The 16158-nt window shown below is 58.6% G+C and overlaps 1 protein-coding gene across 17 annotated transcripts in view; it reads left to right on the top strand.

Annotated features, from left to right (window-relative positions):
* The window catches only part of NFIC (nuclear factor I C), a 161025-nt gene that overhangs the window by 55450 nt on the left and 89417 nt on the right, over positions 1-16158 (top strand). The window contains exon 3 of one of the 17 annotated variants that reach the window (XM_043502811.1): positions 218-1880. The exons of the other annotated variants lie outside the window; for them this stretch is intronic. Coding sequence (XP_043358746.1) covers positions 218-240 — 23 coding nt within the window. The 3' untranslated portion in view covers positions 241-1880. Of the gene's footprint in view, positions 1-217; positions 1881-16158 lie in introns of those variants that run through there. 17 annotated transcript variants of the gene reach the window in all.

Genomic DNA, 16158 nt, shown 5'->3' with positions numbered 1-16158 from the left:
AGGTGCCACAAGTACTCCTTTTCTTTTTGTCTTACATGGAGTCACTCCAGATTTACACCCTGCAGCTAAGATCTGAAATTGGGCTTTCTGGCCCTGATCCTGCAGGGAGAAATGAACCGGTATAGCCCCTATGGAACAGTTCCCACGCGGACATTCTTATCCCGGATTAGTTATTGCTGTAAATTCATACCCTACCTTAATCCGAATTGGTTTTCAGGTGTAGACAAGCTGTTATGCTAGACCAGAGGGAGAGGAAGCTGAGACAGGAAGTGACTTGCCAATGGACAAACAGCAGGTCGGTGACAGAGCCAGGAATAGAACCAGGGGTTTTGGGGCCCAGCCCAGCCCAGCCCCCTGGTTGGCAGGCCTAGCCCCTGGACTGCTCGCCTGTGTAAAGTTAAGTGTATGTGTCTGTGCATGCAGGATCGGGGCTGATCCGCCCTTGTCTCCCTGGGGAGCCAGGTTCCTCTGGCCTCACTGAGCCAGCAGCCCCGGTATCAGAATAAAGGGGCTTCTGGGTGCTGGGTATGGAAATTATTTATCAGCTGGTTAGATCTGACAAGGGCAAGGATATAACCCCTGCCAGGGAACAGGTCTGAGCAAACTGGGGCAGCAGCTGATCTCTGGGCCCTTGTCAGGCATGGTCTCAGAGCACTGCGTCACCAGGACTTAGTGAGCGGAGCCTCAGGACCCGCTCAGAGGTGGAGGCACGTCATTGCCCCCATGGGACAGGTGGGGAAAGTGAGGCATGGACCTGTTAAGAGCCTCGTCCAAGGCCACCCAGTGAGGCAAGTGATGGGGCCATCGGGAGAACTCAGGAGTCCTGACTTCTAGTTCCATGCTGGAATCGCAAGAGTGCACTTCCCTAGACAGAGAACCCAGGAGTCCTGGCTCTCTGTCTCCTGCTCCGTCCGCTAGAACTCAGGGATCCTGACTCCCGCTTGGGATTGCCTGGTGTGGGGCTGGGCTCCAGAGGCTAATTAGCTGTACAGCCAAACCCGCTGGGCTCTGGGTGGGATCTGCAGTTCCAGCTGCCCCTTGGTTCTGTCATGTGTAAGGCCCAGGAGTGACCAGGGTGGAGCGCGGCTGCCCTGTGGCTAAGGCTGAGGCCAGCGTTTTCTTTACAGCTCCGCAAGCCTCCTGGGGCACTGGCTGGGGTCAGCGATGCAGATTTGGGGCCATTTGACTAGGGGCTTCTTAAGATACAGCCCCCGAAAATGTGTTCCTAGGCAGCGGCCCCTGCAGCGAGAGAGAGAGACCCTGTTCTGGGGACACCAGGGGTTCTCCGCTGTGGTCCGCTCCCTCCCCCAGCCCAGAGCAGGATTACCCCCCTGTGTCTTCCTGGGGCTCCAGCATGGGGAACAAAACTGACCCTCAGAGCCCCCAGGAGTTAAGACCTCCTTGGAGCTGGGGTAGGGCAGGCTGCTGGGCCTTTCGTTGCTGTATCAAACTGTTCCACCAGTCCGGTGTCCCACCTCGGGTCACTCTCTCAGCTCACCTAGACTCCTGCTCCCCAGGCCACTGCTCTGTCCAGTCCAGCCTGCCATCTCCACCCCTGGAGCCACATCCTGAGCCCAGCTCCCTGCCTGCAGCAACAGCCCCTGCCTCAAGGTCTTCTCCTCTGTAGAACTTAAAGGGCTTTGCAAACAGGTCACAGTCTTTATCCCCATTGCACAGAGGGGGAAACTGAGGCACAGGGAGGGGGAAGTGACTTGCCCCAGGTCACCCAGCAGACTATGCCAAGGATAGAACCCAGGTCTCCTGAGTCCCAGTTCAGGGTTGTAGCCACTAGGCTATGCTGCCTCAGTAAAAGATGATTCAAAACCATCACAACCTATGCTGCAGCTGACTAGCTGGCCTGTACTTTGCATGGGCTGAGGGGAGAGATCCTTCTAGCTGATGCTGTAAACCCTGAGATATGGGCACAGCTGTGGGGGGAGCCCAGGGTTGAAGTAGCTGGGGGTCAGGGAGCATTGGCTGGGGCCGGGGGAATATTACCCTCGCTCGCATTTCTGGCGCTCATTGAATTACCTGTAACACAACATGCCTGGATGAGCCTCCTGCAGCGATGAGTTCCACAGCTCAGCCCAGCCAGGACGGGCTCTGAACTCCTCCCCTGGCCCATTCGCCTGGTGTCCCCATGTCTGTGCGGTGGGATGGCCCAGCTGTCATGCCCCCCTTGCCTGTCCCAGCCCCCTGCCTGCTGGCACTGCCAGCTCTCAGCTGCTCCGTTTCTGTGGAGTTGGTTGAAATGGAGGCTGGAGCCAGGGGGACTGGGGGCAAGGAGCTCGCAGGTGTCCTCGTGCCCTGTCAGGGCCCAGGTAACACTTCCAGCAGCCTCATCCTTGGAGCAAAACCAGGCAGTAAAGCCAGGCTGCTGAGAGCTGCTACTGGGCAAACTTCCAGCCTCTGCCCTGCCAGAGATCCCTGTTCCCCTGCTAACCCAGCCCTGCCCCTCCAGCTCTGCTGGTGCCTCTCAATCCTGACCCGCAGCCTCTGCCAGCCCAGCTCTGGGGTCACCCACCATCTCTGCTGGTGCCCCTCAATCCCAACCTGCAGCCCCTGCCAGCCCAGCCCTGGGGTCCCCCCACCAGCTCTGCCGGTGCCCCTCAATCCTGACCTGCAGCCCCTGCCAGCCCAGCCCTGGGGTCCCCCCACCAGCTCTGCCGGTGCCCCTCACTCCCAACCCAGCACATGCATTAGTTCAGTGATAAGTCCTGTCTCAGGCAGGGACTCTGAGCTGTGCGAACGCTGGGCTGATGGGAGGAGAATGGATGTCTGGGGCGAGGGAGGCGGGAGACCCCGATCTCCTGTCGGTTCCTGACCTTGGCCAGATTTAAAGCCCACTCCCCCGGGAGGCAAAATCACATCAATTCTCCCTCTGTCTGTGTTCCTGGCAACCTGCCCAATCCTCCCCTCTGCCCCATAGCCAGCCCCTCACACGCGCCCTTCCTCTATGCCCCATAGCCAGCCCCTCACACCCCCCTCCCCTCTGCCCCAGAGCCAGCACCCACACGCCCCCCACCCCTTAGCCAGCCTCTCATACACCCCCCCTCTGCCCCATAGTCAGCCCCTCACATGCCCCCCTCCCCTCCACCCCATAGCGAGCCCCTCACATGCCCCCTCCCTTCTGCCCAATAGCCAGCCCCTCATACGCGCCCTTCCTCTATGCCCCATAGCCAGCCCCTCACACCCCCCTCCCCTCTGCCCCAGAGCCAGCACCCACACGCCCCCCACCCCATAGCCAGCCTCTCATACACCCCCCTCTGCCCCATAGTCAGCCCCTCACATGCCCCCCTCCCCTCCACCCCATAGCCAGCCCCTCACATGCCCCCTCCCTTCTGCCCAATAGCCAGCCCCTCACACGCGCCCTTCCTCTATGCCCCATAGCCAGCCCCTCACACGCCCCCTCCCTTCCGCCCCATAGCCAGCCCCTCACACGCCTGCCCGACCCCAACATGGCAAACACAGACTCGCCCCCGAGGTCTCTGGCTCAGGCCCCTGGCCTCCAGCCTGTCTCTTTTCAGAGTAAAAAGAAAAGGAGTACTTGTGGCACCTTAGAGACTAACAAATTTATTAGAGCATAAGCTTTCGTGAGCTACAGCTCACTTCATCGGATGCAACTGTAAGGAGAGTGATCACTTAAGATGAGCCATCACCAGCAGCAGGGGAGGGAGGAGGAAAACCTTTCATGGTGACAAGCAAGGTAGGCTATTTCCAGCAGTTAACAAGAATATCTGAGGAACCGTGGGGGGTGGGGTGGGGTGGGGGGAAGAAATAACATGGGGAAATAGTTTTACTTTGTGTCTGTCTCTGTCTCTGTCTCACTCGTGCTTCCTCGCACCCCCCATTCGCTCCCACCCGCCTCCGAGTCCAGGTGACCCAGGCTGACCCCATCACTGTCCCCAGGTAGCCCCCCCAAAATGTGGCACCCCCGGAGAGGGACCGATGGGGAGAGAATGGGAGTCCAGGCCCCGGCTCCCCATCCCCTTCTCCTTGGGGGAGAATTGGGCCCGTGGCTAAGCCATGCAGGAGCTGGACATTTTGCCCTCACCCCAGCTCCTGTGGCAGCTAAAGGGTTAACCTGTCGCCTCCCTGGTCTCCCCGTTATCAGCTGGGAGCAGCCTGCGCCCCCTCCCCTCCCTCGGTGCTGATGCTGGCACATGCAGGCAGCTGTTTGCTCAAGGCGAGGAGAGGGGCAAGAGCCTTGGTCAGAGCTTCAAAGGTCTGGCTGGGCCACGGAGGGACCAGGCCGATGCAGGCTGGACGCCAGCCAGGCTGGGCACAGCTACAGTGGCCTCTGGCCCCAGGGTCCAGGCACAACCTGCGGACTCCCCCTCCTCTCCTGGCACAAAGCCCCAGGCCCCCAGCTCAGGGCTTCCCCCACGAGGTGTCCCTGAACCCCAAAGCCCTTCCCTGAGTACTGCTGGCTCCCAGCTGCCCCCAGCAGCCTGTGCTGCACCCCCCTCCCCAGGGCTGGTGGGTGCCGGGGCCTCAGGGCCCAGTCTTGGGGATGAGATTTTAAGGCCTGTTTAAAACTGGCTGGAGGTGGAGGCAGCGTGGCCCAGTGGTGAAAGCAGAGAGCTGGGGGTATGGACTCCTGGGTTCTGTTCCCTGCCTCTGTTGTGTGGCCTTGGCCAAGTCCCTTCCCCTGTCACTGCCTCAGTTTCCTTAGCAGTATTGGGGAGGCAGCAGTCACCCCCCTCCCAGAGCTGAGCCCCCAGACTCTGGGCCAGACCCGGGGTTTGCACGTCGCCCTTGCAGCAGCTCTCGAACAAGCTGAACAAATCCCCAGTTCCCAGCCCCCCATGTACCCCTTGGCTCTGGCTCTGGCTCTGGCTTGGAGCGCCCCACTGGGACCCTTCTCCAGCTTTCTTCTGCCTCCTCCTCCCCCATCTGACCCATCCCTGTGATGTGCCCCTTCCCCCAATGAGACCCCAAAATGACCAAGAGGGTCTGGATGACCTAGGGCTGGGCCCAGTGGTCTGCAGCGGGGGGGGACTGTGCTCCAGGGCTGGATGCTGGTGGGGGGGCTGGGCCCAGTGGTCTGCAGTGGGGGGGCAGCGCTCTGGGGCTGTGGGGTGGGGGTTGGGCCCAGTGGTCTGCAGTGGGGTGGGGGACAGTGCTCCAGGGCTGGGTGCTGTGGGGGGGGCTGGGCCCAGTGGTCTGCAGCGGGTGGGGGGCATCGCTCCGGGGCCAGGGTCATGGATGAAAGTCAGCAGCTTGGCAGTATACCAGGAATCAATCGCCTGGATCAATTGTGCTGGGGCCTCCGGAGCATCCCGGGCGGATTCCTGCAGAGCCGTATGTTGCTGACGCCGGCCTTTGGGGGGGGCCCTCCCAGTGTGGGGGGAGCAGGCCCAGGGGGCCAGGTTGCAGTATGGCTGCAGTGTGCGGGGGCGGGATCGGGGTGAGGCACGGGAGGAAGGAGGCAGCTCGCCCCAGAGCCGGCCAGGCTGGGTGGGGACAGGGAGAGCCAGAGCCGGGGCATTCGAGGTGGGGTCCTGCCTCCCTGATCCACCTGGAACCAGGCAGCGAGAGAGAGAAAAGGGCCAGCAGGGCGGATGGGGGGCAGTCAGAGAGTGCCCTCCTCTGTGGTGGTAGATAACCCCAGTGCTGTGAGCTTCCTGTCAGCAGTGCCCTGCCCTGCGTCCTGGCTGACACACCAGCTGCAGGAGCTGACTTGATTTCACCTGTCCTCATGCTGCCCCGGGCCCTGCATCCAGGCTCCCACTGCTCTGTTGCGGTACTGGGAGTTAAGTTCAAGACCAGGGTTCGTACAAACCCTAATATCACCATGTCCAAGGGGTCCCGTGGGTGGCAGACCCCGTGTCCTCCCACCCACGCGCCTGAGCCTGGCTGTTCCCTGGTGGCCACACGCACCAGAACACCCGTCCGTGTTCTGTCGCCCGTTCTCCTTCCCTGCCTCTCCCCGCTCCGCTGCCTGTGCCTAGCCCGGATTCCTGTAGCTACAGGCACAGAAACCCCACGCTAATGGGCCATGCGGCCCGGAGTCCCCCCGGCCTTGGGCAGGGCACGGATCCCTGGACAGCACCTCGCCCCTCATGGGCACTGCCCCAATGCATCCGGGGCCTGGTGCTGGGAGTTTTGGGCATCACACAGGGCGGGGCTATCTAAGCAAGGCAGCCAGGGCATCTTTGCCCCACAGAGTGGCACCAGCCTCCCCGCAGCCATCCATGGGTGCCCTGCAGCAACAGGGCTGCTGGACTCTGGAGGACGCTTGGTGTGAACAGGCAGCATCCTGGGGACCCCAGGCAAGCCCCTCCCCCATCCATGCCCCCATGTGGTCCCAGCGCTTCCAGCCTCACCAATGTCTCCTGCAGGGCAGAGCGGTTTAAAGCTGCTGGCTGCTGGGTGCCAGCTCTGGGACCAGCTGCCTGCTCTGGCTGCAGGGAGCTGGGCAGCACGGGGGGCCAGAACAGCAGCATAGGGGCTCTGTGGCTGGAACCGGCCGGGATACCAAGGCGTTTGGACTGACCTAGAGCTGGGGAGCGAGGGGAGAGCGTCGGGGACTGGCTGAATCAGGGGTCAGGCCCTTCTACTGCTATTGCTGGGCCCAGCCCGGGCCACTCTCTGCCCGGGGGTAGCTAACGTGTCAGCTAGTCCGAGCCAGGCATTGCACTCGGGTGGAGAGCACCTCAATGCACCCGCCTGCATACCTAGGCAGCAAGGCCAGGCAATGGCAAAGCACCCTGCACCCAGCCAGGCCAGGCTACCCTACAATACCAGAGCATCCTGCCCAAAGAAAGGGCATCCTGGAGGACTGATTGACAGCGGCGAACTCCCCTGGGAGAAGGTCTGGAACTGGATTCTGCAGCTTACCTGGAACGGACTCTGCCTACTGCTCCTGCGGAGGGTAGAACCAGCAGCAGGCTCTTGTGCTCCCCCGGGGATGGGAGGAGAAAACCCGGAGTGGTGTTTAGTCCACCAGTAAAATGGATCCAACTCCGCCGAGGAGCCAAACCCGGGCTAGATTTCTGGACCCTGGGGAATGGACTCTTCCCAGGGCGAGGCTCGAACCTTGCAGGCCGGCTCCCATTAGCTGAACCCTGCTGTGGGCCCCGATTCAGCAAAGCACTGGGGCACTTTCTTAGCTGTCGGCGTGGGCTCAATTCTGTCCCACTTCAGCCCCCTCCTTAGACGCAGGCTCCGCCTGACGCACGGACCTCAGCGGAGAGCACATGCTGCTGGCGATGCACCCGCAGAAGTGCCTTGCTGAATGCGGGCCTTTCAGGGCACGGACGGGTGCGATGCAGCAGCCACTGGGCTGGCGAAGGAGGCCACAGCCACGGCTTTCCCATTGTAGGCTGCTTTCTGGCCTCTCCCCGTTGTGGGAGGGGATTTCCCAGGCTTGCTCACTGGCTGAGTCCTGCTGGGAGGATGCAGGGCAATGAAGAGGGAGGAAAAGGGCCCTTTTCTCACTGTTGCTAGGTACTGTGCATGCACCAAGGGAGGAGGCCGGTCGCTGCCCCAGCGGGCTTAGGCCCAGGTCCCCAAAGGTGTTTCAGCTCCTACTGGCCACTGAATTTGAGGCTCTGGGCCCAAAGGGACACAGAGAGGGGAAGTGGCTTGGCAAAGGTTGCGTGGCACTCCTGTGCTCTAACCACTGGGACAGGCTGCCTTGCTTGCTACGTGTGCTGCAAGTTTTCTCATTGATAGTGAGAGAGGCTGTGCTTTGTGTGTGATGCCCACTTTCCCATCTCCTCACAAAGAGATCCCTCCCCTGGCGTCTCCCCAGATGAGAAGGGAAGGACAAAGGGGAGGGAACACCTTTGGAAGACAACGCATCTGAATTCCTCCCCAGCTTGGCAGCTGGTTATCTGCACTCCCCAGCCCCGAAGTGAGCCTGGAGAAAAGCGAGGCAGATGGCACCAATCTGCTGGGTACCATGTGCCAAGCCTCTTGTCCTGAGCATGCCTTATGTCTCTGAGAGGGCCACTGTGCCAAATGTCTGTGCCGTCCTCCCATCTGGAAGGAAAACATCTCCCCTATGCCCACAGTGCACGGTGCAGCCGCAAATATTTATCACAAGGAAACTGACGAGATTCACAATATTTTGAATATGTCTTTTGCAGAAATACGCATTCACACACTCACACACACCCCGACGCACACTCACACCTATGCACAGGAGCACATGCTGAGGCTCATATTTAGTCACACACACACACAAATACAGACACATACACAGATATTCACATACCCACTTACACACATAGAGATACATATTAGCACATAGAGATACACAAGCATGTGCACACACATGTATTTACACACACACACGTGCACATACACACATATAAATGCACACACATGCATGTATATTCCCTCACACACGCACACATTCCCGGACAAGTCACTATTAGATGGAGTTAAGTTCAAACTACATCAGGGTAAAGGAACCGCCGGAGGCCAGCTGTAATTAACCCCAACCCCAGGATTACAAACCGAGGAAATGCAGAGCTAAGATTACACTGAAAAGCAGTCCGCCGCACTCACGTCTGGAACCGCATGGCTAAGGCACCCTGGCCATTGTAAAGCTGCCCAGTAGTGATGCAGTGCAGTCCTCATGCAATTAAGGCATTTAGTGTTTGTGGCCTCCCATTAATTGCATCTGATTTTTAAGATCTATTGGGGTAGGATGGGGGGGTCCCATTTTCCCCCCTTTCTTAGAGCTGGTCCTGAAGTGAGAATAAATTAGTCAAAAATAAATTATTCCCCCCCCCCCGCTAGAAAATAATCTTTGCAAATAATGTGTGAATTGCCAGGCTCCGGAGCAGGCTGAGTGGTGGGGGATTGTCTTTGGGATGATTTGGTTTCGGACGACTGTTATTTGCAGCAAAGTGTTTGACCAACTGTATGCAGGGTGCCTGGAGACACAGCCAGTCTATCTCTAGAGGGCATTCAGAAGGAAAAGATCCTATTTTTCCTTCGTGGGAAAGGGGAATCTGCCGTAGGATCGTTGGCAGAAATGCAAATCGGATGAGCTTGGGGCACAGGGCATGTGCAGGTTTAAACTAGTGTCAGTGATGGATTCTCTGTAACTTGAAGTCTTTAAATGAAGATTTGAGGACATCAGTGACTCAGCCAGAGGTTAGGGTCTGTTACAGGAGTGGGCGGGTGAGGTTCTGTGGCCTGCAATGTGCAGGAGGTCAGACTAGATGATCATGATGGTCCCTTCTGGCCTTGAAGTCTAGGAGTCTCTGATTAAAAGCCCGTTGCATATAGAGACATGAGGATGGTAGGAGACATCTTTGTCTGTCTGGACGGCTCAGGAGTGAAATCCTGACCCCAATTTTGCTGTTGACGTCAATGTGACCAAGATGTCACCCGTGCGGCTAGTCGCAGCCCCTGTCCAGTGTGTCCACACTACAGCGTGGCGTCTCATTCACACCTCAGCAGCACCTGTTCAGAAGTGCATACGAGGATGTAGTGACTTTGTGGGGCTTCTAGCATAGAGTGGTGTGTTGTTCTTAGTGTGATACTGGCACTCGGCGGCACCATCGCGCTAGAGGCTGTACATCTAGGGCTGGCTGGTGGATCTCGCTCACACGTACTCAGGGCTGGACTGGGGCTTGGGAAGGAATTTCCCCCCAGATCCCATGGGCAGGAACCGGTGGGGAGTTGGAGTGGCCTCCTTCTGCAGCATAGGGCATGGTTTGCCTGCTGGGCTCATCTGGGCATATCTCACCTAACAAATCCCCTTCCATTGCAGGGCCTGCCCTTGGGCATTGGTGCCCCTCCTGGTCTCTGCCTGTGGATCGCAACAGTTTAGTTCCCAGGGGACTGCAGTGTTTTGGTTTAACTAAGGCTCACTACCAGGAAGCTGGGGAGAACGAATCTCCTGCGATAGATGGGGGTCCCTCCTGGCCGGAAGCTCCAGGGAACACACAGCGCCTGGTTCAGAAATGGCTAGACAAAGGGCAGGGAGGGAAACAGATGCAAGAAGCAGCTTGCTCAGGGTCTCACAACAAGTCAGTGGCCGAGGAGCCCGGGTCACAGCAGCCCTAGGCCATCGGGCCAGTCCCTTCGCCGTGCTGTCTCTGGGCACACTAGGGCTGAGTGCAGGCTGCCCGCAGGGAGAGCCAGCTGCAGAATGGCTGCATCAAACCACATTGGCCCATCGTGCCACAGGATCAGAGGCATTGCCAAAACGGGTCGTACCGTGCACTGGGCACTGTCCTCAGATGACTCAACCCCCCCCCCCCAACTTCCTCTCTCCCCCCCTCCAACCCCAGGACAAGAGTTCTCCCAGCCTTTAGGGCAAAGGAGCTGGGGTCCCGCTGGCTCCCCGCAGCTCTTGGCAGCCCCTTACCACCCCTGTAGCGCTGAGACCCCCTGGCTCACCTGGCTAACTGACACCCACCTGCCTCATTGCACTGCTCTGTGTGGCTGTCCCTGCACATGCATCCCACGGGTATCACTGGCTACCGGCTGGGTCTGATCCCCAGAATGTGGGGAATGTTTTAGCTGCTGGCCCCTCTTTCTAGCCTGCTGAACCAACATAACCTCCCAGGTGCAAACGCTTCTTCCAGCCACTGAGGCTGGATCCAGCTCTGTGCTTTGCAGATCTCTCCTGGGCAGCATCTGGTGCATCACGGCGGTGTTGTTGCATTCGGCGTATCAGGCAGGCATTGTTACACCGAGAGTTTGGTACAGCAGAGCCGTGCTGAGCCCCACGCATGCCCCATGTGCCCCATCCTCCCTGTGTGGTAAGGAGCATTGGCTCATACGCCCTCACCAACAACCCAAGAGGAACCCCGGGCTGGGAAATTGGATGTGAACCCAGAAATACCTGAAGATGGAGAGTTGGCTGGATCTGGAGTTCTGATCCGGGCTGCTGTAGGGATGGGGCCAAGCTATGCAGTGCTGGGCTGAGTCCAACCTTGCCCCCAGCTTGGAGGTGTTTGGATCTAGAGTTTGGGTTGGCCCATTATGAGCAATGAGATACTTAAGTGATGGACACTATAGAAATTCCATAGATAGATAGATAGATAGATAGATAGATGGTGGAGTGTATGGGGATAAATAGATTAGATTAGATAGAGGGAGTGTATGGGGATAGATAGATAGATAGATAGATAGATAGATAGATAGATAGATAGATAGATAGAGAGTGTGGGGGGGGATAGATAGGTAGATAGATAGATAGATAGATAGATAGATAGATTAGATTAGATAACCAGCAGACACGCCCATCTCTGCCGCGTCCCCACAGCAAACATCGTGTCAAGGTGACCTCTCTGGGCCCTGTGCCTGAAGAGCCAGGGATGCCCCAGCCAGAGAGTCCCCACTAACCCCTCAGCACTTCCCAGTTTCCCTTTTCCTCCCCTATGGCTGGGTTGGGCGCTTGGCTTCCTGGCTCCGTGTGCCGGCGAGGTCAGGGCTTCCCTGCGTGTGATGCGCTGTGTGGGAGCCTGCAGCATGGAGGAGGCGGGGAGGCAGCTGGCTTCGTGCTAATGCTGGGTCCTAGGTCAAGCAGTAGCCTCCTGCTTCCGAAAGCCCTGAGCCATCCCGGCTGGGCGCGCTCCAGGCAGAGCAGCAGCCAGAGAGGTCGTTGTGTGTGCGTGTCCGGGGCTGCACCCTTCGTCTCCGGGGAGCAGGGCCCAATGGACTGCGCGTCGCAGCCAGCCGTGCTGTCCCACGGGAGATGCGCACCGGGCTCAGCCTGGCAGCCCTGCTTGGGTTGGGCTCTGCCCAGGAGAGCGGCCCAGGGCTGGGATAGCCAGGGGGCCTTCCTGGGCAGAGCTGTGGGTGGAAAACAGTGTGGTCTCGGCTTGTCTCTGCCCAGAGGAGGCCAAGGAACAGCGAGGTGGGTTGGAGGCCAGGACAGAAGGGCCTTGGCAAACTACAGGGGGCGGGGGGGGGCACGTTTGCAAGCTCGGTGCTTAGCTCCAGCTGGTCCGTGCGAGCTGCTCTGATTAGCCCTCGTGCAACAGCGCGTCTGACGCCCCCCCCCCCCCGCATGCACATGTCTCCAGTGAGATCCATAGCGACACTCGGCCGTGCGGGTAGGGGGCTGTGGGTAGGACAGAAGGGCATCAGCAGAGCTGGGGGTGGGGAGCTGAGGATGGACTTCAGGGTTGCGGGATAGGACTGGGAGACATCGGCAGAGCTGTGGGTGGAGGGATCCCAGGGCTGGGATCACAGGTGCTGTGTGTCGGACTGCATTGGGGTATGGTCAGAGCTCTGTGTCCGTGTGCGTGTACGCACACGCATGTGTGTGTTCACTGGGGCTGGGTGTGTTCTAGCCTTTTCAGTCATTTCAAAGGCTCCCAGGGATATAAATGCCAAACACTGGAGCTGCCTGATACCCCGCTCAGCATGCAAGTGACTTTGTTTTTGTGTAGGACTTATAGAAAAAATGGCATAACCCCTCCCCTGCCCCTAGCAGTTCTCAGCCAGAGTGCCCAGCATTAGGCCCCCGTGGTTCTGATTCGGAGAACAGGGGCATGTCTGATAACCCATTGTGCTGCCTTTGAGGGGGCACTGAGTGACGGGGCCTGTGTGACAGGAAAACCCAAAGCTTTGCTGGCTTTCTTCCTTCCCTCCTTCCTCTGGCCTTATTTGTTCCCTTGCTTTTCCACTCACCCTGTCCCTTCCATGGCCTTTCCTCACTTGGCCCCATCTCCTCCCCTTGTCCCTCCCTTCTTTCTCTCCTTTCTGGAGTTCCTCCCCCCAGCAGGCCGGGTTGGGGCAAACGGCTGTAATAATGCTGTGGGGCCGGTGCTGCAGTGGGCGGGAAGCTGGCTTGTTTGGGTCCCAGCCCAGCACTATGAAAAATGAACCTGCTAGACTCAGCCCCAGCGCGCCGCCCAGCCCCTACGCCACCGACTTATTTATAGCCAGCCAGGCAGGCCATGTGGCTGGGGGGGGGAAATAGCTCTGTGGGGAGGTGCTGGGGGGGTTCGAGAGAGCAGGGACATGGGGTGGGGATTTGGGACAAGGGGGGGCTTGTGGCAACTGGATGGGGTGATTAGATGGGATGCGGGGCAAATGCTGGACCATGGGCAGAGGGGGACAGATGTGATGGGATCAGGTGTATGGGGGGGTAGGTGGGGGCAGACCCATGGCACAGGGTGGGGTGAGTACTGCTGGTGGGGGCAGATTCACTGAACAGCTAGGACAAGGGTGACCCACTGGTAGCTCAGAAGGGGGCTGGTGCCCAGTTCAATGCAGCCAGGTCCCTTTGGGCCCCAACCCCTGTGCGGTGTGACCCTGTACTGCACTCCCAGTCCGCAATGGAGGCTCCTGGGGCTGCTAAGCAGGGACAGAAGCAAGACCCCTTGCTCCGGCCGTGGGGCTGACCCCCGGCTGTCAAGAGGTGACAATGTGGCCTGAGGGCGGTGAGGGGGCTGATCAGTTAATTCAAAGAAAACCTTGATCTCCTGCACCCTACATGAGCATCCCCCCGCCCCACCCCCTGTGGGACAGGAGAGGTCAGCAACGGGTGCACTGGCCCTGGCAATGGGGTGCATGAATGACAGGGAGTTGGGGGGGATCCAGCCCCCCAGGAAGGGGTGCACACATACCAAGCTGTGGGGGCACAGGGACAGGAGTAGGCCTTCCCCCAAACCGAGGGCCATGGTGGATCCAGCTGGCTGTGGTACACCCGGGACATGCCAGGCATGCCCATGCAGGGCGGGGGTGGGGGGAAGCCTCTTCTGGCAGCATTGCGAGGGCTGATGAATTAAAGATGAGTGGGGGTTTGTCTGGCTTGCACCTGCCCTCCTCCCCCCATGCAGCCATGCCGCTTTGTGTTGGCAGGCACCGTGCCCGCTAATGGGTTTGCAGTTGCCATGCTGGCAGGCTGCCCACGCTCACTCAGTGCTCCCGCGAGGAGAGGGGGCAGCTGGGCCAGCAGATGCTGATGCGTTCCTCTCCTCCCCCTCCTCCGCACCCCCAACCCCTCCCAAACCCGGCCAGGGGCCGACATAGGCAGAGTCTGGCACTGGGGCACTAGCCGAGCCAGAGGGACTCACGCCTTCACAGCGGCTCCTCGACATCTTGTGAGCAAAGCCCTGGGGATACTTCAGAATGGCAGTGCAGCCCCGATAGCCCAGTGGTCCCCTTTGCTGCAGGGAGCTGAGGTTTCCTAGCCAGGGCCTGGAGCACTCCCAGGTGACCCCTCACCAGAGATAACCAGGGCCAGACCCCCCAGCTTGTAGCCAGACTGGCAGGGTTGGAACAAGACGGCTTGTTCTGGTTCTAGCCTCGCAAAACCTCCTCACTCTAGATTTGGATGTTGCCAGCTTGGTGACCACCCAGGGCTGGTTCCGATCCAGGTTGCATTTGAGCTGAACTACCCGGGTGGGTCGGCTTTGAGACTCAAGATTTTGTTCTGTCTCTATCCTGGCCAAAGGAAGTGAGTTGTGCCAAAGCCTGTTCTCACCCAGGGTTCGCTGTATCCAAGCCATCAAAGTCTGTGGGGAGGGAAATCAAAGAGCCTGGACTTGTTCCATCTCCATCCCAGGCAAATGGGTTTGGGGTTTGGTTCTGAGCTAGGCTCTAGTTCAAGGAACCACCTGAGTTCTGGTGTAGAGCTGAGATCAAGGTTACAGGCCGTGACCTCATCCAGCAGGTGTGAACCTAAGCATGGGAGGCTGGCTGAGAGCAAACCTCCATCCCTGCTAATACCAGACCAATCTTCTGATGCCGACTAACCCCCCAGAGCGACCTGAACCAGGGCTCGCTGGCACTGCTTAGGCTGGGGGTCAGATCCCCTGCGAACCTCCCAGCTCCTTCAGGCCCATCTTCGCACCAGGGATTGCTTTGTCATTCCTATCACCACCCCCCATTTGCCCTGCCAGCCGTGAATCAATACATTGGCTCTTCCAGAGCCATCAGCCGCAGCTCTCAAGCGGGGAAAGCCCGCTGTCTCTGGTGCCATCCAGCTTCCCCCAGTTTCTCCTTAGGCACCACAGAGAGGACACGATCTAGCTGGTGGAGGCTTGGGTCGGCACTCGGGTATTCCCTTCCTGGTTCTGCCTAGCTCAGTGCATGGTCTTGGGCAGGCCACTCTCTAAGCCTCAGTTTCCCTCTCTGTCACCTGGGGGTGGGGCCGAAGTCTATCAGTGCTCGGAGGCTGAAGACTTTCATGTTTGTCAAAGCACATTGCGATGCTCGAGAAAGGCAGATGTGCCACTTGGCATGCCAATTGCAGGTCTATAGCCAGTCACTCTGCCAGAGCAGTGTTTAGAGCCATGGGGCCTCGTGAAAAGTAATTACTAGTGAGGGTTACAGAGCGTTGGTATGGTCAGAAATGGCAAACCCAGCCCTGGTCGGCGCCCACTGGCCCGCTCCCTGCGTGTCTGGGAGCCATGTCTCAGACACTACCAGGGCCCCATCACTCCTGTTACCCTGTGAGGGGGCAACCAGACGGATTCTGGTTGGCCTCAGACATTGCTGCTAAAGTGCCCATTTATTCCAGTTCAACTATGGCTGCAAAATATTTATTACTGGTGATATGTGAAGCAGAAAGGATTCATGATCATCTCATTTAATCTATCTATCCCCTTCCACTCTATCTATCTATCTATCTATCTATCTATCTATCTATCTATCTATCTATCTATCTATCTATCTATCTATCTATCTATCTATCCCCATCCACCCTCTCTATCTATCTAGCTATCCAGTAGCTCCCTGTATTGCTGTTCCGATGACTTTTGCTAATATACTTTGCTAACACCTAAGCACTGTTTGAAACCCCAGAGGTGTAAATCATGGCCTCGCCATTTCTGGCTGCGCCGGGCAGCAGTGGTGGGATGGATCAGGGTGGCAGTGCAACCTGGGTGAGCTGGGAGAGCCCCTGAGAGAGGATCTCAGGCACAGACTTGGGTGAGCTGAGCAGGTAAGTGTGGGGGTGGGAGGCACTTTCCATCTCTCATTTCCCTGAGAAGGTCTGTCTGCCCCACTGGCCTGATTCTCACGGGAGTCCAGGTTGGCTGCAGCCATTGTGGCATCCAGCCGTGTCGCTGGAACGGGGCTGCATCCAGCTAGTGGCATAGGTGGTTCTAAGCCTGCTTTGTGCCCACATGGCAAGTTCCCATGGCAACCAACCTGCCAGGGCCTGCTGGCACATCACTGCCTTCCTGTGCCAGGTCCAGCCAGGCAGATAGCACCGGGGCGGCTGAT

This window comes from Dermochelys coriacea, chromosome 25 (genome assembly GCF_009764565.3).
Source record: "Dermochelys coriacea isolate rDerCor1 chromosome 25, rDerCor1.pri.v4, whole genome shotgun sequence".
Taxonomy (NCBI): Eukaryota; Metazoa; Chordata; order Testudines; family Dermochelyidae; genus Dermochelys; species Dermochelys coriacea.
This window is presented reverse-complemented; position numbering and strand designations above follow the sequence as displayed.